Raw genomic sequence first — 23,415 nt, 5'->3', positions numbered from 1 at the left:
CCATCGCTCCGTCTGTCCCCGATCTCTCTGACTCGGTCCCTCCCGGCCTCTCCACCCCCCTCCCCCTCATCTTTCGGTCTCTTCATCTTTCTCTGGACCCGTGCTCGCTCGTGTTCTCTCTCTCTCTCTCTCTCTCTCTCTCTCTCTCTCTCTCTCTCTCTCTCTCTCTCTCTCTCTCTCTCTCTCTCTCTCTCTCTCTCTCTCTCTCTCTCTCTCTTTTCCTCGGTTCTCTCCGGCTCCCTCTCTCGCCTCGGATGACAGCGCTACCTCTTTTGTTGGCTCCGCAGCCAATCGCGGCCGCTGACGACACGGGGGCCGGGGCTATAAAGGGCCCGGCCCGGGCTTGGGCCCCCCCAGCCGCCCGCCCCGGCCGCCCGCCCGCCCCGCCCGTGCGCCCGCCGCCCCCGGCCCCCGGCCCCCCCTCGGCCGGGCAGCCCCCAATCCCGCGCCGCCCGGACCCCCTCCTCCTCCCTCTTCCCTCCGCCCCCTCCCCGCGGGACTCCGGCGTCCCCGCCCCCCAGTCCTCCCCTCCCCTGCAGCATGGTGCTCGCGGCCCCGCTGCTGCTGGGCTTCCTGCTCCTCGCCCTGGAGCTGCGGCCCCGGGGGGAGGCGGCCGAGGGCCCCGCGGCGGCGGCGGCGGCGGCAGCGGCGGCGGCGGCCGGGGTCGGGGGGGAGCGCTCGAGCCGGCCGGCCCCGTCCGCTGCGCCGGAGCCGGACGGCTGCCCCGTGTGCGTGTGGCGGCAGCACAGCCGCGAGCTGCGCCTGGAGAGCATCAAGTCGCAGATCCTGAGCAAACTGCGGCTCAAGGAGGCGCCCAACATCAGCCGGGAGGTAGTGAAGCAGCTGCTGCCCAAGGCGCCGCCGCTGCAGCAGATCCTGGATCTGCACGACTTCCAAGGCGACGCGCTGCAGCCCGAGGACTTCTTGGAAGAGGACGAGTACCACGCTACCACCGAGACGGTCATAAGCATGGCCCAGGAGAGTAAGTGGGCTGCGGGGTGCGCGCGGTGCGGTGCAGTCCGGGAAGGACCCGGAAGCCCTTTCTACGAAAACTTGACGGATTGGGGAGCCGGGCCACTCCACACAACTTTTTTGAGCGGAGAAGATGGGCAGCGGAGTTGAGTGCACGCCCCGTTCTGGGGTGGGGTGGGGGGTGAGGATGGCGCGTTGGGGGAGGGGGGCCAAACCAGGAAGGTTGTGAGCTATTGCTTCCCACCCCTTGTGAGAAAAAGATTCAAGTTGAAGTAGTCCTAGAAACTGGCACCCTACAGTGACTTTTCTGGAGCGCTAGGTAGGGAGCTTCCGTGACCCGTGCAGTCTCAGCTGGGCCGCAGTGCCATCTTACCACTGCTCTGGCACCAGCATCAACTCCTTGCCCGGTGCTCCGGAAGGCGCCCACCGGCTTGCGGAAAAACTAAGTGTTCCTCTAACGCCAAGGCATAGGACTCAAACCCGGTGTACGTCTCAGCGACCCAGCTGACACCTCTCCTTTCTGCACCTGATCTCGCACTGGGTATCCCCTAGGACCTAGAAGAGCTGTTCCTTCCTGGTACGGAAAGAGCTCAAATAACTCAACTCCACTGCGCTTGCCACTTAGCGAGTATCATTTGGTTACTCTCATCTTAGCGTGCTCACTCCCTGTCCTACCCACAGCTGGAGCCAAAGAAGACCCAGGGAGAAAGAACTAGATGAGGGGGATGGGAGAACCCAGGCATCCGAGCCCCTGGCCAAACGGAGGATGAACACTCTGATAGACAGGAGCGGCTTTGAAATTTTATGGCCTGGAAAATCCAGGCCAATACTACCGCCCCCACTGCCTCCTCTCCCTAGGGTCAGGTGACTCCCTTTCCCCTCCCCCACTGACTGTAGTCCTCCCCCCCCCCCCAACTCCAGGGAACCAGGCTTTCTCTATTCCCTAGTGGTTTGGCAAGCCCCCCTCCTTTGGTTTTATGGCTCTGAACAGAAGGGGGGGCTGGTTTATTGGCAGATGGGTCATAAAAAGCTGGGGGTTGCGGGAAATCCTAGTGGCCCACCCCCATGGTAGAGGTACAGGAACCCAGGTGTGCATCTGGAAGGTTGAGAACCTGGCACTGCCACCCAGTTTCTGCAGAATTCAACTCCAACTTGGTTAGGATTGTAAAGAAAACTCAAAGAGCCAGGAAACTGTGTGTGTGTGTGTGTGTGTGTGTGTGTGTGTGCACACGGAGATCTGATCTTGGGTTCTCAGGCTCCCTTGTTCTTATTGCTTCTACTTTTGGAAACCAGGGTCAGTCTTTGATTGACTAAGGGCAAGGATGGGGAAAGGATTCTAGAAAACAGTTGTAGGGAAATTATGAATGACTTAAATTTTTCTGGAAGATGCAGGATATATAGAGAAAAGATACTCTGCTCTGTTTGATGTAAAGTGTGTATTTCCAGGGTGAGTGACCCAGCTGTAGGCTTCCCGTTGCCCTTCACTATCCCTAGCCTCCTGTAACCAGAAGGCTTGAGTCCAGAATTAACTCTGGTAGTGGGGAGCAGCAGGAAGTGAAGGGACTCTGAATGCACAAATTGGGCAGTAGCCATTAAGCCTGGGGGTGGGACTGTACCAGTAGATGAAGTTGGGTCTCACCCTGACTTCCATTTTAGTGCCACTCCAGGACTTAGGTAACCCAGGAACTGGGTTTCAAACCAGGTATTGTACTTCCCCTTTAAGAGTCTAGCTGCGACCTTAAGAGAGGGAGGGGGAGTAGAGGGGAGGGGAGGGAGAGAGGAGAGGGGGGAAAAGGAAAAAGAGACTTTTATAGTCTAATCCCCAGGGACCCGCTTTAATAAGAGACTTGTGCTCTGCTAATCGGGGGAGGTGTTTGTCAGCAGAGATGGCCTCTGCTCCCCTCCCCCTGCCTCCCCTCCCCCAGCCAACCCCGGACCCCAGCCCCCACCTTTCCTAGGCTGTTCGGCCTGCCCTAGTTCCCTCTACCCTCTTACTCTCCCACCCCAGCCTTCATCCCTGGGAACCCAGCCCCCTGCTCTTCTAGGAGCCAAGCCCAGCCCCTCAGTTTGTCTCTCCTGTGCACGCTAAGAGGCCCCTGCCCTCTCACCCAACCTCCTGCCCCTGGGCCATCCAGCCTGAGTTGGGAGAGGGTGTGTGGTGGGGTGGAGGCTGTAGGCAGAGAGGGGGTTGGGCCTTTGCTGAAAATAGTGCAGTGACCTCTCTCCCCCACCAGCACCGCCTCCTAAACCTGACCTGCTGCCTGCCACCAACCAAATCAATCCAACACAGATGTGGCCCCTTCCCCTCCCCACCAGAGCTCCATAGCTTTACCTGCTTCTTTGTTCCTTCTTCTGCACCTTTCCATCTCTTCTTTGCCCCACAAGGGTCCCACCTTTGCCCTCTTACCTTATTCACCTCAGTCCAGTCTACAGTGTTTCCACTTCCCAAACATTTGCTCTCATTACTGTGATCTACTTGTTCCGTCCGTTCCTCTGCTGGTCTTGGTCTAACTTGTCTTCATTCTGTCTCTTCATTCTTACCTTATCATCTTCAACCTCTTCCTTTCCTTACATCTTGTCCCCTAGAAACATGACTGCAGATACACAGATGTATATGTGGATTCCCTGGGGCAGCAACAGAGGAACCTTTGTCCGAAGGAAGCAGACTTAAGAAGGATATCCCATGACCCTGTCTCAGCCTTAAGAGGGATGTTTAGTTTATAAAATGAACATTTATTGGGAAGCTATTATTATTTTTCACATTATTTAATGCACAGAATTATCTGTATGTCCCTCAGAAGTATAGTGGCTAAGGTTAGGTACCAGGCAACAAACCCAGGCACATGGTTAAACCTTTCATTGTTGCCAGAAGAGTCTGGGAAGAACCTGCCATTCAACGTGTATTCACTGCTTGACATGACGGGAGCCACAGAAACTACAATGGTGATAAAATATTCTCAGGACATCAACCCTCACAGAGATGAGTATCTAATGACAAGAAACCGATAATTCAGCTGGACCTGGTGGTACCAGCATGTAATCCCAACTACTCAGGAGCCTGAGGCAGGAATTTATGAAGTCCAAAGCCTTCCTGAAGTACAGAGTACAAGGCCAGCCTTGGGCAACCCTGTCTCAAAATTAGGAGAAAGAGAATGAAGCTCAGGGGTGGGGTTCTTGCCTAGCAGGTGTGAGGCCCAAGGTTTGCTCCCCAGTAACACCCACATGAGTATGTGCATACATGCGCTCACACGCACAGCTGTGCTGCAATCAGATGCAGTGTGCATCTGGCTTACTGTCACATCCTGATCTCTGCATTTCCATTCCTCATCCGTATTCTACCTTACATGAGTAAGTGTCAGAACACGGGGATCTTGGATGCTGCGGGAGGGCATGGTGTGTCCTGTTCTCAGTAGTCAGTACATACTTTCTTCCTCGTCACACTCAGAGTCCTCTTCCTGGGGTGATGGAGAGCTAACAGATGACAACAGATGCATAACCATGTTCTCCATGGTTATGCAGATGGTAATACTTGGGTGTGACAGACAGGGACCTAGACTTCACCATTACTTACAAGGCTCTGGAACAACCTCATTCCAGATTCTTCCTATCTAGAGAATGAACATGACTGTCCAAAGGATATAATTTAGGGCATCTCTCACCCACTTAAAGAGGTCAGGAAAAGCTGGGCATAGTGGTACATACTGTAATCTCAACACCTGGGAAGATGAGACAGGAAAACTGCTATGAGCTGAGACTAGCATGGGCTATCTAGGGACAGTCAGAGACACTTAACAAACTCATGTCTCAAAACAAAGGCTGAGAAGAGCTTAAGGAAAGCAAAGGGACATACTGAGAACCTTCCTGGAGACTCCTTAGGATCTTGAACCATGGAAAGTGGCTAAAATGTAAAGTTGGGACGTTAACTTTGTAAAGTTAGAGGCACTGCATTGAGCAAACAAAGGGGGGTCAAGGGAGGAGATATGGCTGCTTATAGTTGACGCAATGTGTTGAATATGGTTTCTGATACTCTGGGCAAGTAGGACACTCTGAGCTTTCCCTTCCTCAAAAGCTGAGTGTCTCCGCTGGCAGTGAGGAAGCAGCAGAGGACACAGAATGGGGAGTCAGAATCACAGGAAATGCTTGGTAGCTCCATTCTGAAGGATGTGCTACTGGGAATCAGGAGCCTAGATCTGCTCTGACTTACTTTATAAACCCATCTCTCAAGGACCCTGGGTTATTTCCTCTGATGCCTCCTTTGCTTTTTCAGGGGAGTGGGCTGCCGGGCTCCACCTGCTCATTAGATGAACCGGGTAAGGTAGCTTGAGGACAGCAGGTGCAGCAAAGAGCATTAGAGACCAGCTGAGAAGCACTGGGGCAGGGAAGGCCTCAGATGGAGGTAGACTCCACAGCTATCTTAGCAGAGGGATCCTTTGTGCTAGGAGAAATGTTATAGGGGATAGTATAGATCAGTAAGGCCTAACAGATTCATCATCCTAGTGATGAGATAATTTTAGGTACCAGAGACATAGTAGCCAACAATACAGGCACAGAAGGGTAAAGAAGAATTGGAAAGCAGGCTGAGAAGAATATGCTAAAGCCACCGGGGCTGCTGAACCCTTCCCTCCACAGATACTCTTTTCTGATGTTGTGCCCCCTTCTCTCTTATCAGCGGACCCTGCAGTGCAGACAGATGGCAGCCCTCTCTGCTGTCATTTCCACTTCAGCCCCAAGGTGATGTTCACCAAGGTACTGAAGGCCCAACTGTGGGTGTACCTTCGGCCTGTGCCCCGCCCAGCCACAGTCTACCTGCAGATCTTACGACTGAAACCCCTAACTGGGGAAGGGACCGCAGGGGGAGGGGGTGGAGGCCGGCGACACATCCGTATCCGTTCACTAAAGATTGAGCTACACTCACGTTCCGGCCACTGGCAGAGCATCGACTTCAAGCAAGTGCTACACAGCTGGTTTCGCCAGCCACAGAGCAACTGGGGAATCGAGATCAACGCCTTTGATCCCAGTGGCACAGACCTGGCTGTCACCTCCTTGGGGCCAGGAGCTGAGGGGCTGGTGAGCAGGGGGCCTGAAGTGGTGGTGGAGGATGTGTATAACCTGTCCCCAAGAGATGGGGGTTAGAAAAAGTAGATCAGGAATGTGGTGGTTGGGGCCAGGAACTAATTTCAGAGGAGGTGGGGTAGCGACTATCACTTTTCAGGGATTTAAGCCGGATGACAGCTGAAAACTAAAACTGGATTTGGGGTGAAGGTATCAGTTAGTGGGAGATCCGTGGGAACACAAAGCTGACCCTTGGGCGCGGTGTTATCTAATCCTCGCAGTAGGGAGGCCAGACAGGAGGGCCAGGAGCTCTAGACTGTTACCTTTGCTACATAGCAAATCTGAGGTCAACCTGAGCAACATGAGAGCCCACCTCAAAACAAAACAGAACCTGGCCCTTGACAAGGCCCTGGGCTAAGAATCTGATGAGGTCACATTGCCAGAAAAGGAAGAATTAGGGAAAGTGAACAGGAGAGACGTCTAGATGTCAAGAGAAGTGCGCACAATGTCTGGGTGGGAGCTGTAAACAAGCCAAGAGGTTATGGTTTCTGGTCTGATGCTCCTGTTGTTGAGATGTAGGAAAGTAAGAGGTAAGAGACATTGTTGAGGGTTATGTCACATCTCTTTCCCCTCTCCCTGACCCTCAGCATCCTTTCATGGAGCTTCGAGTCCTAGAGAACACAAAAAGGTCCCGGCGGAACCTAGGCCTGGACTGCGATGAACACTCGAGTGAGTCCCGCTGCTGCCGATATCCTCTCACAGTGGACTTTGAGGCTTTTGGCTGGGACTGGATCATCGCACCTAAGCGCTACAAGGCCAACTACTGCTCCGGCCAGTGCGAATACATGTTCATGCAAAAGTATCCACACACCCACTTGGTGCAACAGGCCAACCCAAGAGGCTCTGCTGGGCCCTGCTGCACCCCTACCAAGATGTCCCCAATCAACATGCTCTACTTCAATGACAAGCAGCAGATTATCTACGGCAAGATCCCTGGCATGGTGGTGGATCGATGTGGCTGCTCCTAAGGTGTGGGCTACAGTGGATGCCTCCCTCAGACCCTACCCCAAGAACCCCAGCCCTGGTCCCCATTCCTCAAGCCCTAGAGTGCCCCTCCCCAACCTCTTCCCATGAACATCACACCTTGTTCCCTGACCAAGCAGTGTGCAATACAACAGAGGGAGGCAGGTGGGAATGGAGGGGTGAGGGGTTGGGAGAAAAGAAGGGCAGTCAGGGTGGAATGTATCTGAGATTTGCAGGTGAGAAGGTTTGGCAAGAAGACAGATGTAGGGACAGAGGAAGAAGATGGATGGATAGAGACAAGAGGACAGACAGAACACTGAGAAAGCAAAGGATCAGAGAGGCAAAAAGATTAGAGACTAAGCAGACAAGTAGAGAGATTGAAATGGGAGTAAGCAGAGAGCCCTGCCCCAAGCCTGTTTTTCCACAGCAAGGTGAGAGGCTTGGTATAGTTTGGGGGAGTTTCCCTGATAACTCAGTAGGAGTAAGTCAGAGTCCATTCTTAGCTTTTTCCCTCTCTCCTTCCAGTAGCAGCCGGAAGTGGAATGAGGATGGGGCAAAGTAAGGACCTGGGAGGGTTTTTTTTTAATTTATTTATTTATTGTGACTTTGTTTTTTGGTATTTGGCTTTACTGGAATGGGAGGGACCTTGCCCACTGTGCCCCATTGGTCCCTTATTCCCCAAACCCTGCTCTTCCCCAATACCAATCTACTTAAGCACTTGTATTAAGCCTCCAGGGTTGGGAATGGGGGTAAAGGGCAAGAGGGCTGACACATTGAGGTTTCTAACCCATAATCACCCTGACCAACGTTCTCGAGGCAAACGGGTTGAACTGAGTGGTCATGGAAACAGAAGTTCAGACTTTAAAGCTGGGGGTGGGGTGGGGGGGTGACCTCAACATCCGGGATCTATGAGAGCTACTAAACTACCCCTCAGGCCTACCTTATTCGAGGCATTATTTAGCCAGAGGGTATAGTCTACTTATCCCCAAATTCCCCTCAGCCAAGAGACCAAAGAGCCTGTGGAATGCCCCTGCTCTCAGCCTCTATCTTCAGGTCAATAAAAATTAAAAATCCCAGAGTCCCCCAGGTCTGGGAAGGGTTAAGGGTCATGAAAATAGTAAAGAGGCTGAAGGTTACAGGGCATTTGAATCCAAATCACTGCTCTAGGCTAGGGAATACAGCCAGCAGACCAAGGTGGAAGGGATTCTGAAGGGGGGCATTTTAGTCCCCCTAACCCAAAGCTCAGGGTGGAAGAAGGGAGAACAAGGGAGCAGAGTGTCTATAATTTTTACCTTATTTTTGGAATATAGCAGTACCTGGATGCACAAGGGGACAGTACAATAGGGAAAGGCATGTGACAAGGCCAGTGACAGCAGAGGACGGGAGAGGGTGGAGACTCCTTGGTGTGGAAGGCTTGGGAAGCAGGCAAGATACTAGTTGCCACTTCAAGTCACCCATTCATTCCTCCCACAATCCTGACCCCCCCTTCCTCTGGACTCACTGTGCCTCAGTTTCTTCCCTTTGATGGAACGAGAAGCAGCAGCACCCGCCACAGCCAAGAGATGAATTCTGAGCACTTACCACGGGCACTTTATGGACATAAAATACCTCTCGCTGTGGAACTAGATAACCAGGGCACCGCAACGGCGGTGAAGAGATGTGAGGCTTAAAGGAGTCACAGGCTTCAGAGGACAAGTACCCCTCTGCTTCTCAGCTGGACAACGCCTGAAGCCAAGGAATTAAAAAATCTCCACACCCTAACCATACCTCAGCAGTGGCCTCTTGGCTCTAGACAAGAGTCTTAAGAGGATGGGGGGAAGAAGGGGAGATCACAGCAAATGATTACTAATAGAACAAGCAGTTATGGTCTGGTAGAAACAGGACTGAACTGAAGCCTGACCAGGAAGGTCTATACTTCCTAAGAGCACGTTTCTCTCACTTGGGCCAGACCATAGAAAGGACAAAGGTATGTGACTATCCTTAGCCCTAACTCCTGTTCTCATAGTGAGGACAGGAGATGAGAGAAACGGACAAGGGTTCTTAAGCCTTTCCACCCACTTCCCATTAGTAGCAGCTAGTCCCAAGCCTCTCCTCTCTAGCCATTCCTCATCCTTTTTTTTTTTTTTCTACCCCATCTTAAAGAACAAGATACATTTGACCATCAACATCAATCATGCTATCCTGGTGGAAGAGAGGAACAGAAAAGCAAAAAAAAAAAAAAAAGCTTTCTCTCCTCCAAAGTCAAATGCCTCTTGATCTTGGAAAGGGTAAGGGTTGGACAATTAGGTACCAGGTAAACTCTCCATAGTTTAGAGCTGGGGCATTACACTTCAATTATTGCCTCTTTATTAATACCAAGTATGGGGGGGAAGGGGTTGTCTTATGAATATACACCTGAGTTAAGCCCCCGTTTCCTGGTCTTTTCTATCCCCTAAGAGGCTTGAGGATATGGCCTAGCGCTCAGTGGGAGCTAGCACCTCTTCCCACACTACCTGTGTGGACTGGCCAGTGCTCCTCTGAACATATTATTAGTGTAATTCTTTGTGTATTTGTTACATCATGTGTGTGATTGCCTTTGTTTGTTAAGGGTGTCTGAGGAGTATGGGCTGACAGGGGAACTGGAATGCCAGGAAAGGGACTTCTTCAATGAAATCAAGGTTTCCAGGAAGGAACCATTGCAAAAAGGCCATCAGGCAGTTTTCAAGTTATGTGACAGAGGGCAAAGATGGCCAAAGGGTGCTCTGAGTTTTGGGACGGTCACATGACACAATCCAGCACTTGAACCTGAAAAAAGAAAAATAAAAGCAGTCAAAGAGTTCAATAGTCCCATGGTGAGCTCTCCCCTCCCCCCCCACCGAGCGCCACCATGTCCACACCAGGGAGAACAAGAGGAGGCTGGCTCTAAGAGTCAAAGGACTGACAAAATGAGGAGCAGTCAGGCACAGGGGATGATGGCCAGGACTTGGAGCTGGAGGATGGACTGAGGCTGGGAAACTGAGGGTGTTTAGAACTCACAGAGCTGGATATGACGAAGTCCCAAAGACTGCAAGAACACAGCCCCCACAAAATGAAAAGTCTACACATTGAAATGATCCAGCCAGAGTTTTATTTTATAGCACTCTAATCTGGGGTGCCTCAACTGTATTACCAAAATCAAACTGGTAGCTTCCCATTGTAGTTAAATGTTTCAAACAGAGTCCACTATGAGGGAAAAAAAAAAAAAAAAAGCTTCCCACATGCCTACAGCACAACTCACAAGGCAGAGCCAGGGGTAGCAAGAAATCTTGCTTGAGTCACAGAATTCAATGTATCACCAGGCCTTCTCTGTGCCATTAGTTCTACCAAAGCTTTCCTAGCAGCAAGCCTAAGAGGGGCCTGGGCATCTCAGAAAAAAACCCAACCACATAAGCAGGCCCAGATTTCTCCACTCACCACCCCACCCCCATCCTCAGGCTAGAACCTATTTGTGGGAGTATGTTGGAGGGATGTCCCCACTTATCCTCGACCTCAATCGAAGCCACAAAAAGACTATGAGAACTACATAGGGATGTGTGCTGTGATGTGCCACTCAGTTTTCATAGCAATAGGGTTCCTACTGATAGAGTCTAGAAAGCCACAGAGCAATCAAGTAATTTGTCCAGTGAGAATTCAGAGGTTGTAAGGTAGAACAAGGAATCAAACCTAAATAGCTAACATACAATATTATGTTTTAATCTAATGTAATCTGTTGTTAAAAGATAAATGTAGAAAACTGAATTTATACCACGGAAAGTGAGAAAGTTGAGAAGCAACTTGGATTCAAAGGGCTGGTATAGTATGAAACCTTTTCCAATGTCTTTGAAGAGAAGAACAAGATAGAGGTTAGGGATGTGGACACAGCAGAACTGGTAAGAGTACTTGCCTAGCATACATGAAATTTCTGCCCACCAACAAAAACCAGGCATGCTGCCACGGGCCTGTAATCCCAGCACGAGGGTGGCAGAAACAAAATTCAGAAATTTAAGGCCATCCATAGCCACATTTGAGGCCATCCTGGGCTACAAAGAGACCTTGCCTCAGGAAGAGAAATTGTTTAAAAAAAAAAAAAAAAAAAAGGTTTAATTTTGAAGGGATTAACAATCAGAAAAGAAGTGCCATTGTCTGTCAGAGGCCTCATATAAGTGGTTTAGAAAAAGCTATCTTGTCTCAACTATCCAAATTCCCTCCTCCTTATTTCATGTCTGACAAGTCTCAAAGACTCAAGCTGGCAGAGCAAACGAGCACTTTAGGGTGATGACAGAAAAAAAAAAATAGTCCGGGCTGGTGAGATGGCTCAGTGGGTAAGAGCACCCGACTGCTCTTCCAAAGGTCCGGAGTTCAAATCCCAGCAACCACATGGTGGCTCACAACCATCCGTGACGGGATCTGACACCCTCTTCTGGTGTGTCTGAAGACAGCTACAGTGTACTCACATATCATAAATAAATAAATAGATAAATAAATAAACCTTTAAAAAAAAAAGAATATCCCTTAAAAAAAAATAGTCCTAGAAAAACCATAAAAAGGAGATTTACAGCTGAGGAGTATAGTTCCAGCTGCAGCTTATAGACTGGGTGGTGAAGAGGGGCACCTTGGTACCTGGGTCCCAGAGAGAGAAGTCAAACAAAATGGAAACATGTAGATCTTCTCAGCTGTTCACACTGCTGAGGAGTGACTACAATGAGACAGAAGAGAGCTCAGGCTTAGGAGTTAGAACTTCTGACCAATATATGAACAACTGGAAAGATGGAACAAAGGGCTATTAAAAGAAGAGAAAGGAGAGAGAGAGGAGGGGGGGTAGAGGGAGGGAGAGAGGAAAAGAAAGGAAAGGAAAGGAAAGGAAAGGAAAGGAAAGGAAAGGAAAGGAAAGGAAAGGAAAGGAAAGGAAAGGAAAGGGAAAGGGAAAGGAAAAGGAAACAAGACCCCTACACATTTGAAAAGCACCATCATCACTCATTTGGGAAAATCTATGCACAGTGGTCCATACCCTTAATCTCACCAACAGACACATGCAAGTGGATCTGAGTTTGAGGCAGGCCAGGGAAACAAAATCTGACCTTGTTGTTTTGTTTTGAAAGAGTGGGATAAGCCGGGCATGGTGGCGCACGCCTTTAACCCCAACAGAGGAGGCAGAGGCAGGTGGAATTCTGAGTTCAAGGCCAGCCTGGTCTACAAAGTGAGTTCCAGGACAGCCAGGGCTACACAGAGAAACCCTGTCTCGAAAATCAAAGAAAAAAAGAAAAAGAAAAAAAAAGACTCTAACTCAATAAATAAATGGTACTCAATCAAGAAGAAATCTGACATGTTCTCCAGCCTTACTTAACATGCACCACACATACCTACCCACACACACACACACCTCCCTTGGCCAGGTGCAGTAGTCATTAATTACTTTAATAATCCTAGTACTTGGGAGGCTGATGCTGAAGGATGCAGTGAAGTCAAAACCAGCCCGGATTATAGATGAAACACTGTCTCAAAATGAGGGGTTGGGGAGTACACAGAAAATCCTAGCTTGAGTTGAGTATGTTTCTGCAAGGTTATGGAGGATAAAGAGATAAAGATTACACTGAATCCCAGCACTCAGGAGCAGAGGCAAGTGAGTCTATGAGTTCAAGGCCAGCTTGGTCTACATAAGGAGTTCCAAGACAGCCAGAGCTACATAGAGAAACCCTGTCTCAAAACAAGCAAAAAAGTCCACATTAAGGGACCCCACAGTTAAATTCTATTATTAGCATCTACTTTGTTCCATCAATATTTAGTTATGGACAGCCATCCTAGGATATAAATTCTTCTGAATCTATACTTGGTCTCCTGAAACAAAACAGCAATTTTCTATGGTTGTTTTCAAATGAAGACACTATAGAGAGGAAGTTGTATAGTCTTATGTAAAAAAGGGGGCTAGGGGACTCACAGACTGATGGGAAGAAAGTCACTCCAATTAAACATTTGGCTGAGGTGACAAAACTTTAATGAACTTTTTCTATTAAGTTTTTCCAAAGTCTCAGAGGAGACAAATTTCACAATAAGTGGGCAAGCTTTCATCTATTCTCCATAGAAGTTTTTCTAAAGTGTCTAAACTTCGGTTTCTACCTTTCTTATGAGTCAGAGAATATGTAGCAGCTGGCTGGCCTTGAAACTGCCTGTGTCCCATGAGTACAGTGATTACAGTTGTGCCCTGGCTGTCATGGAACTCACTCTGTAGACCAGGCTAACTTTGAACTCAGAGATCTGCCTGCCTTGCCTCCCTAGTGGTTGTAATAAAGGTTCTACCAGTGCGTTACCAATGTCCAGCTCCAAGTTTTCAAATCAGGGAACTTTCATGACGAGATCTTCCAGAGGAAGCATTTATTAACACTGAAACATAGATTGAAACAAGAAAGCCAAAGCAGTTGTGGTGGTGCTTGTCTGTAATCACAGCTCTAAGAAGGCCAAGAAGGCTGATTAGACTCAAGGTCTCCTGGCCTATACAGCGTGTCCCAAACAGGCTACAGTGAAACCTCTTTTTCTCAAATAAAACAAAACAAAAAACCGTGGAGAGAAAAATAAAATAAAAGGAAAGTATGTGGGAAAGAACTTGTATTAACACATCAAAAAGGCCAAGTGGCATATTTCATATCTACACAGAGAACAAGCAATCTGCTCAGACAGCCAAACCTTTCCTAAGGAGGTGACTCAGTAAGGAAATTGAACCTTATCCAAAACTGTTATGCCACCACTGTAACTGTAAGAGTTGAGGACAAACTAGCACAGAACCTGACTACAAAGTGGAAGCAAGGTTGGGACCACTGTGCAGTAGTACTGTACAAGCCCTGTGGCTTGATCCTCAGTACTGAGATGTACACACACACACACACACACACACACACAAAGCATCTTGTTCCACTTCTGTCCCAACAATGCCTAACATCTCTGATACCAGCCATGCCTTGGATTTCTATCCTTCGACCTGAGGATTGGCCAGCCATTTACCTTCTTGAGCTAGGTCCCACATAGTGACTTCTGCTACAACAGATAGGGCCATGTCAGGCCACCTTGGAAAAACAGGGATTCTGCTTTATATAGTTAGGCTTCATTCAAAGTAGAAGGCAGTCAGTCATTAGCCCCACATTTTATCCTTTACATTTCCTAAAATCCCCAAGACTTTTCTCCATCAGAATGGGCTGCTTCAACCCAAGCAAAGACTAGGGGTGACTTGGCCTCATTTATGAAGGATAAAATAAAAGCATATCTGTGAGTATGAAGAACATAATAAATAGGCCTAATTGGTAGACCCAATCCTCTTTATCTTCTTTTTCTACATGATAAAGGCATTACAATTAGTCCCCTTAATATTTGCCACTGACACTCCCTCTGTGGTCTAATCAGACTCTAGAAACTTAAAAGGAACACCTAATAAAACACATTTTCTTTTCTTCCTTTTTTATTAATAAGCAAAAATAATTAAAAACAAAAACCACAACAATCTTAAACGCAGAAGAGCAGTTAAATAAAACTGCTACTGAATTCAAGGATGTACCAAACGTACATGCTTCCTCACTGTGAGGCACATGACTGTGTATGTAGGTAGATAGGTAGGTAGGGGTGTCTGTGTGTATGTATATATAAAACCAAGAAAAATTTGAGAAATGGAAAACACTATGGTGCAGAAAGCACGAATTTTTCATTATGCAATTCCAAAACGCTCTGCTCTTTTTCTTTTCTTTGCCTGTAACAAAAAGCAAGAAAAAAAATTAGATTGCAAGATAATAGCAGATTCAGGCATTTTTTTTTTTAAATTATTTATTTATTTGGTTTTTTGAGACAGGGTTTCTCTGTGTAGCCCTGGCTGTCCTGGAACTCACTTTGTAGACCAGGCTGGCCTCGAACTCAGGAATCTTTTAAACCAAACTCACATTAACTGTCAAAAGGCCCAAGAAGAGATAACCCCTGTCTTCAAGACAGAGACTTTATTCCAGAATCCCTCAAGTTATCTGGTCATAACTGGGGAGGCTTAGTGAAAAAGGTGAGAGAGAAGGCAGACACAGCCACCCACACATATACATAAAGTTAAACACACTCACCCACACATATAGCTAAGGTTAAACACACCCACACATATACATACGGTTAAGCAGACACACATATACATAAGGTTAAACACACAAAGGGTGAGGAGGAAAGCATGTTAAGGGAGTGAAGAAGGGGTGAAGAAAAGTGTAGCAGAAAAATGTAGAGTTCTTTACAATCAGTAGGAAGATGGGAGATTTCAGGGGACAAAGGGTTAAACAATACCATCCACAGAGAGGCTAACACTTCAATGCCAAGAGAATAAGTTGGAAGAGGAAGGGTGTGGATCTCTCTCTCTCTCATCAAGCCTTCTCCCTCATGTCTGAATTCCCTCAGGTATTCATTTGTCATTTAGCAGCTCCCATGTAGTGCTATATATGCCTCCAAACACAACTGATACTCTAATTACTTTTAGATACCTACTCAATCGCCAGGGTCACATGGGAACACCACTAGTAGGTGATTACAATGAGGCTCAGAAGTTATGTATTAGGAAAGGATCTCTTAAAGAAGGGAGTATTGGGCTGGGCAGTGGTGGCACACGCCATTAATCCCAGCACTTGGGAGGCAGAGACAGGTGGATTTCTGAGTTCGAGGCCAGCCTGGTCTACAGAGTGAGTTCCAGGACAGCCAAGGCTACACAGAGAAACCCTGTCTCGAAAAACAAAAGCAAAAACAAACAAACAAACAAACAAACAAACACAGAAGGGAGTATTGGAAAGCGGCACACAATCCAAGTTTGGCAGAGGAAAAAGCCCTGTGTCCTTTCAACTACTTTCAACTACTGCTCAGAACACAGGCATTGTTCTGGAGTCAATTCACACTCTGCAGGTTTAATACAGATTTCTTTCTTTTCTTCCTTCCTTTTCTTCCCCCTCTCCTTTGTTTCTTTGTTTTTAGTTTTAAGGCAGAATACACTTCAAATCCTTTGGTCCGTGTCACATGCATTAGCTTCAGAAGCTACTATTCTCTAACAGACCATGACTTCCAACTAAAGCCACTGTTTCTATCACCCTCTAATCTGCAGAAGCCAATGCACCCACTTAGTGAAATACCTGGCTTAATAAAAGCTTACATGTACGGAGATAATTCTAATCAGAAGAAGTAAGTACATTTTGATAATTCAGCAAGTAAGCAGGTATTACCTATAGATAGTATTTTATTTCAGTAGCACAAAGTCTAAAATTTTTCTTATTTTTTTCCTAGTGAAAAGTATACACTGACCTTAATTTTTAAAGATTTATTTTATGTATATGACTGTTTTGTCTGCATACATGTTATGTGCCATTTACATGATGGGAAATGAACACAGGTCCTCTGTAAAAAGAAGTGCTCTTAACTGCTGAGCTTTCTCTCTCCAGCCCTTGAGCTATAATCTTCATGGCATATATGCTTACTTATAAAGAAGCTTTAGGAAATAGCAAGATGGTTCAAATGGTAAAATGCTATTGCAAAAACAACCATCAGGACCCACATACAAGCTGAGCAGATTGCCACATGCTTGTAACCTATCACAAGGTAAGGGAGACAGGCAGACTCCTGCAGCTCACTAACTAGCTAGCCCAAGCCACTAGTGAGCTAGAGATTCAGTGAGAGACCGTTTTTAAAAAAAGAAAAAGAAAGAAATGAAGGCACACAGAGATACCACCTACAGTGGGGCAAGAGAAGCACATGAAACAAAACCAAAAACCTTTCCAAGATTTGGAGTAAAAACATTCATCTTTAAAACACTATCTTCAGGTGAGGAGAATCTCTGCAAGGTCAATGTTCGATTGGTCTACATAGGAGCTACACAATGAGACTCTTAACAGTTAAAAGCATTTGTGGTTCTTACAGAAGACCCACATTTGGTTTCCAGAACCCACATCAGGTGGCTCACAATCACCATTAACTCTAGCTCTGTTTTGGTCTCCATAGGAATTTAACATACACACCTATAAATCAAAACCAAAGCTGCCGAACATGATGGAACACAACTGTAATCCTAGCACTTAGGGCACTAAGGCAGGAGGACTTCTTTAAGTACAAAGCCAGACTGGATGACAGTGAAGACCTTGTTTGAAAAAAAAAAACTAAACTAGTCTCACCAACACAAATGCCCAATCCTGGGCTCAACAAGGACACCAGTGGACATGCTGAAGTGGGCAGGGGAAAGGCCCACGGGGCTCAATTCTACACAAAGAACCATAGGCAACTGGGAAAGCTGGCACTGGGAGAGGGGGTCTTTCCCAGGGAAGAGCACACGATGCCAATCGGTTGTCCAGTGTCAAACTGTCAGCCTTTTTTGGTGAAAAAAGAGGTCATGAATTTGATAGAGAGCAGGGATGGAGTGTATGGGAGAGTTTGGAGGAAGAAATGTTGTAAGGAAGTTATAATGTCAGTCAGGCAGTGGTGGTGTATGTCTTTAATTCCAGTAGTTAGGAAGCAGAGGCAGGTATATCTCTGAATTTGATGTCAGCCTGGTCTACAAAGTAAGTCCAGGACAGCCAGGGCTATATAGAGAAACCCTGTCTCACTCCAACCCATCTTTCCAAATAAAAGAAGCTATTTGGAATTGATACCAGTTGGGAAGGGAAAATTCAGTTTTCTCTAATGGACTGCCTCTAGATATATCAAGCACACTCCAAGACAACCTCCATGCCCAACAATAGGTATTCAACACAAAACAGACTACATGGGAGTCTTTTGGTTTCTTGGTTGGATGGTTGATATTTTTTGTTTTATTAATTATATTTAAATTTTTGTTTGTTTGTTTGAGAAAGAACATACAACATGGATAGTAGAGAGTTGGGGAGAATCTGAGAGGAGTTGGGAGAGGGGAAAGTATATGATCAAAACATACTATATGAAAAACTATAACAAAAATAAACAAAAACATTAGACTTGTATTTAGCAGCCTATGCCTAGTCTACTTAAGTACCCAAGCAAGAAGTTTGGCTAGAGAGTGGTTAAGAGCCCATGGATTGGATTTAAGCCCACCCCAACAGTATGTACATTACCAGTTCATACCTAGTACTGTAAATCTGACCAAAAACCCAAAAACTCACTCACAGACCTAAGGAATGAACCTACTATACTTCCGCTAAATGGACATAGTATCACATTGCCTTCAAACCCCTCTCTCTCCTAACCCTAACCTACCTACAGATTAGTTTAGCCTTTAGACCTCATCACAGTGAGGGTTTCTGTACAATGGATGGTAGTAAACTCACAACTGATCAAAGTGCAGAGAGCAAGTGTCTGAGGAGTACTCAGCCAAAAACGGCATCAGGGACTAAGCATAAGAGGGGGCAGAAAATCAGTAAGAGCGAAGGGTAGAGAACAGTGTCTTTTTGACATGACTCACATAGCAGTTATGGCTGCCCACACAAGACCTGCACAAAGTCAAACTAATAAACATTCCAGCATGGAGAAGGAAGAAGTTCAAGTGCTCCCACCCCTAACTGAAGAGGTTCTAAGAGCTGATGGCTTCCGGGGGAAGAGACAGTTTTTGTTTTTGGGGTTTTTTTTGTTTTGTTTTTGGCAGTAAAGTTTTTTTGTTTTTATTTGTTTTTTAATTTTTTATTAGATATTTTCTTCATTTACATTTCAAATCTACCCCAAAAGTCCCCTATACACTCCCCCACACCCTGCTCCCCTACCCACTCACTCCCACTTCTTGGCCCTGGCATTCCCCTGTACTGAGGCATATAAAGTTTGTAAGACCAAGGAGCCTCTCTTCCCAGTGATGGACGACTAGGCCATCTTCTGCTACATACGTAGCTAGAGACACGAGCTCTGGGGGGTACTGGCTAGTTCATATTGTTGTTCCACCTATAGGTGAGCCAGTTTTCTTTACAGGTTCCTGTAGGGCTCCAGTGGATGGCCCCGAGCCCATCTCCTGGACTTATGAGTATATGAGTAACTCTGTGGGTTTTTGTAAAGAGGCGGGCAGGTGAGTAGATCTGGAAGGAAGAGGTGGTGACTATGATCAATACACACTGTATACAATTCTTAAAGGATTATAAAGACATTACACTAATAAGGGGGAAGCAGGCTATGGAAATGGAGGCACTTGAGGTACTTTTGCCTCCCCTCTCAATGTAATTTTCCTTGCTTCTTTTAAGAGCTCTATGAAGGACCAGGGAAAGAAGAGAACAGGTAGAAAGAAGTATTAACCAAGCAGGCTGGCCAACCTGAGCTCAATCTCCAGGACACACAATCAAGAATGACTCTCCAGTCGAAAAACCAAAAAAAAAAAAAAAAGAATGACTCTCCAGAGTTGTCCTCTGGCCTCCACACAAGAAGCGTGACATCTGTGTGTGCTTACACATACAACTGATGGTTTTTGTTGTTGTTGTTTGATTTTATTACTAGCTCTACGAAGCATTCTAAATATAGTTCACCTCTGTATCCTCTGTGGTTCCAGTTCCAGCTGAACTTGTCACAATCCCAAATCTCTCCTTCCGTTTCTTCAGCTTCTCATCATCCTCAGACTGTCAATGGATAAAGACAACAGCAAATCAAGTTAGACTCTATTTACAAAGTTTACAAGAATAAAAATGTAATTTATTGGTTACATTATGCAAGCAAATCTTATATCAAGAGCTGAGGATCACACAAATGCAAAAGACAGAAAAGAAAATAAATAATAACCACCTGGGCATGGTGGCAGGTACACATTTAGTCCCAGCACTGGGGAGGAAAAAGCAGGCGGAGCTCTGTGAGTTCAAGGCCAGCCTGGTCTACAAAGCAAGTTCAGGACAGCCAGGGCTACAAAGAAAAACCCTGTCTTCTAAAAACAGAAACAAAAACAAAAACAAAACAGACCACCTAGTAATATGGTTTACTTGCACTTTGGCCCCAAGGACTCCTGTGTTCTAAGTCTCGGACTAGAAATATGACGGTGGCGGGAAGTGGTGAAACCTTTAAGAGGTTGGACATAACAGGAGTTGTCTAGGTCAGGGGTGGTATCATTTCAGAAAGGATTAAGGTTGTTCTTACAGAACTCTGAGTTGATTCTTGTCAAAATAAATTATTCAAAGGGAAAAAAAATCTAATGTACCCTTTTAGTCATGTTTTCACTTCCTGTCTGGAAATGTGATTTTTTTCCCCCTCCTGAAACATTTCAGCCATGATGTTAAGGCAACCAGGAAGATGTGAGACCCATGTTGCTGTTTGAACTTTCAGCCTCTAAAACACTGAGCTAAGCAAGTTTCTTTATCAAGTTACTTAGCCTCAAGTGTTTTCTTACAGTAATAGGAGACAAATACAGTTAAGATAGATAAGAACAACTAGAAACCTTTAATTTAAGTAGGGCCTTATTACATCTATCTAAGTCCAGGGAAAAGATCTGGCATGGTGATGAACGGTAGTGGGTTCTAATACCAGCATTTAGGAGAATCAGGAAGACTGTGTCATAGTGAGTTCCTGGCCAGTGTGAGCGACATAGCAAGACATTGTCTCAAAAACTGAAAGTCTAAGATGGCTAAGTCACAGTGAAGTATTTGTTGTAAGGACATAAGTTCAATCTTGGCACCCAGCACATTGGGTAAGAAACTGTGTGTATAATCCCAACACTGAGTTGAAAGAGACAAGAAGATAGATCTCCAGGGTTCACTGGCCCCAAGTCACCCTAATCTACTCAGCAAGCTCCATGCAGGACAATGGAAGACTCCTCTGAAAACACAGTGTAGTCAGCCAGAGGGCCTCACTGATAAAGCCCTTGTACACCTGGCCACTTAAGAATGATTCCTGGAGCCGGGCGTGGTGGCACACGCCTTTAATCCCAGCACTCGGGAGGCAGAGGCAGGCGGATTTCTGAGTTCAAGGCCAGCCTGGTCTACAAAGTGAGTGCCAGGACAGCCAGGGCTACACAGAGAAACCCTGTCTCGAAAAAAAAAAAAAAGAAAGTGAGTTGGTAAAGGATAACTGAACTACTTGTCCCTGCTCACAAGTTCCAATATGTAGGAAGGAAGAAAAGGAGAATGGGGCCAGAACTATATTTGAGAAATTTGCTAAGCAAGTCAAGGTCTTGCTTGAACTATCCAGTAAAGTCACAGAAAGCTCTAAATAATATGAAACTTAAAAAAAAAATTCTAAAGATTATTTTATGTATTTTCCCTGAACATGTCTGTCATGTGTGCCTAACCTGAAGAAGGTGTTGGATCTTCTGGAATCAGAGCTACACTTGGTTGTAAACCACATGTAGGTCTGAATCTGTGCCTCTGAAAGAGCAGCCAGTGTGCTTGTAACCACTGAGCTGTTTCTCCTGCACCCGGAAGACAAGAGGCAAGTAGAGTCGTCTGCCAGAGGCTCTGGATGCTTTCCAAGCAGTTGTGACATTCATGTCTACCTAGTAACTGGGTATGAGAATATTTCAGCTTACAATGAGTGGGACGGAGCTGGTCATTCTCTTTAAGCTGTTTCAAAGAGCCAGGCTGCAACTGAGTAAGGTGGGCATGTCACCTGTAACCTTGGCAGCTAGGGCAGGGGGTGCTGAGATTTCAGCTGCTGGGCAGCTGACTGGGCATAATTAAGAAAGATGGTAAAAGGAAATAACAAAATAGGATAAATCACTAAGCTGTGTTTAGGTCCTCACCCAAGTATATGCCAGTTCTCCATAAAAGTGCTGGAGAAAGCAGATGGTATAGTTCTTTAGTTTGTTTGAGACAGGGTCTTTTTATGTATCCCTACCTGTCCTGGAACTTCCTACATAAACCCAGCTATCTCCAACTCAGAGTTCCTCTTGCTGGGATCAAAGGCCTGAGTCACCATGCCAAGTTTTTTGTTTTCATTTTTGAATGCGCTTCTGTGAGATTCTTCTAGGCTAGACTTTTAATTATTTTTGTTTAAACCCCAAGAATTCATATTCCATAGGCATACTATATGTCTCTGAAGCAAAGATAATCAAGAGACCTACAGATGCACAGGGATGTTCCAATACTTCATTCTTGAGTCCCAACCAAGAAATTGCTGTTGTCCCTGTGATCATAGCAACCACTTCTCTAGGCAAAGTCAGGGCAGCTATCTAGCATTCTGTGCTCACTCAATTTAGTCCAACTCTTCATACATCCAGAGTGAGCATTAGCTGGATCTTAGACCCTTTCACTTTATTTTCTTCCCTTTGCTCTAACTTTCTTCCTAGTAAGTACTGTTAAGGTTTCTTAGGGGCTGTGAGATAGGGATGAACTCTACACAAACAACTTAATCATTGGGCATTATCAGAATAAACCATTACCCACCTAGTTTTTGTAAGCCTTTTCTTTATAACCAAAACTAAATCTATAGTAGAGGTATTCATCAAACTACTTAACTACTAAAAATGGCAAGCAGGTTCTAAGGAAAAAAAAAAGGTCTTGTTCTTGACCAAAAATACTAATCTGAGTGTTTCTATGTGCTTGGTATCATACACAGTATCTCAATTCTTATAATAATCCTATGAATTAGGCACTATAAACAAATTCATTTCATAAACAGGAAACTCAGGCTTAAAGAGATTAAGTACCTTGTAGAACAAGTCTCACAAATTTGTAAGCAGCAGAATCAGCCAGAACTGGAATCCACAACACTTAAGAAATCACTTTTCCTAATTTGCTGTTTTACATAAACACATCTTTGGAAGACTAGTATACTGTGCTAATTCCCAACACAGAGAAATCACAAAATCCCTCCCTAGAAGAATCTGTCCGTTCGTTATGTCATTGTCAATACTAGGATTCCATCTACCTCACCAACTGCTTTCTACTTTCTCAGGCTATAGGGAAAGGACTCCAGCTAGTAATCTCCCAACTTTCCCCAGATGAATTTGTTTCCAACTTTTGCTAATTGGCTATTCCATCTGTTGAAATGTAATACATAATTAAAAGGTTCCCAACAAAAAATTCCATTACATTTTCACTACCTAGGTCAAGGTTCCCAAGTACTTTTGATTTTGCTGATTGCCACTAAGATTAAAACTAAGGAAAGCCAGGAGTGGTGGTGGCACACACCTTTGGTCCCAGCACTGGGGAGGCAGAGGCAGGCAGATCTCTGTTTGAGGCTGCCTGGTCTATAGATTGAGTTCCAGGACAGCCAGAGCTACACAGAGAAACCCTGCCTTGAAGCGGGGACACACACACACACACAAAGAGAAATAAATGAAGGTTTTGTTTGTTTTTTAAGTGACAATAGCCAGTTTCTGGAGGAACCAAAAGAATATTTTCATTGTTAGAAGGAGGGACTAGACCAACAATAACTACCACTATGAGCTTTTTAAGAAAAACCTCAATTCTGCACTAAACAAGCACCCGAACAGGCTTAAGACACAAATAATAAACTACA

The 23,415-nt window shown here is 46.0% G+C and overlaps 2 protein-coding genes across 6 annotated transcripts in view; one reads left to right on the top strand and one right to left on the bottom strand.

Annotated features, from left to right (window-relative positions):
- Positions 1-540: 540 nt before the first annotated feature.
- Gdf11 (growth differentiation factor 11) lies at positions 541-19,322 on the top strand. 2 transcript variants are annotated; one of them, XR_015048503.1, is made up of 4 exons: positions 541-982; positions 5,642-6,039; positions 6,672-9,013; positions 19,221-19,322. XR_015048503.1 is itself a non-coding variant. In XM_021175132.3 (3 exons), exons 1-3 carry the CDS (start codon positions 541-543, stop codon positions 7,050-7,052), a joined length of 1,221 nt encoding a protein of 406 aa, XP_021030791.1. In that variant the 3' UTR covers positions 7,053-9,196. The 2 variants fall into 2 exon arrangements, 1 of the variants encoding a protein (XP_021030791.1); XM_021175132.3 differs by lacking the exon at positions 19,221-19,322 and having other exon boundaries at positions 6,672-9,196.
- Positions 11,864-23,415, bottom strand: part of Sarnp (SAP domain containing ribonucleoprotein) — a 58,399-nt gene continuing 46,847 nt past the window's right edge. For 2 of the 4 annotated variants that reach the window (XM_085843304.1, XM_085843305.1), the window contains exons 10-11: positions 19,500-19,589; positions 18,765-19,058 (exon numbers count right to left, since the gene is read on the bottom strand). In XM_085843304.1, the coding sequence (XP_085699430.1) occupies positions 18,906-19,058; positions 19,500-19,589 (243 nt within the window). In that variant the 3' untranslated portion in view covers positions 18,765-18,905. Of the gene's footprint in view, positions 14,774-18,764; positions 19,059-19,499; positions 19,590-23,415 lie in introns of those variants that run through there. The other 2 variants (XM_021174310.3, XM_021174308.3) reach the window with 2 other exon arrangements.

Source organism: Mus caroli, unplaced genomic scaffold (genome assembly GCF_978045245.1).
Source record: "Mus caroli unplaced genomic scaffold, Mus_caroli_1 scaffold_9, whole genome shotgun sequence".
Classification (NCBI taxonomy): Eukaryota; Metazoa; Chordata; class Mammalia; order Rodentia; family Muridae; genus Mus; species Mus caroli.
This window is presented reverse-complemented; position numbering and strand designations above follow the sequence as displayed.

What these genes read in the sequence shown, in the direction of transcription:
- Gdf11 (XM_021175132.3), top strand. Translation starts at nt 541, where the DNA reads ATGGTGCTCGCGGCCCCGCTGCTGCTGGGCTTCCTGCTCCTCGCCCTG. An exon ending in CATAAGCATGGCCCAGGAGA is followed by an intron (nt 983 to 5,641) that starts GTAAGTGGGCTG and finishes CTCTCTTATCAG; the next exon opens with CGGACCCTGCAGTGCAGACA. An exon ending in GGCCAGGAGCTGAGGGGCTG is followed by an intron (nt 6,040 to 6,671) that starts GTGAGCAGGGGG and finishes CCTGACCCTCAG; the next exon opens with CATCCTTTCATGGAGCTTCG.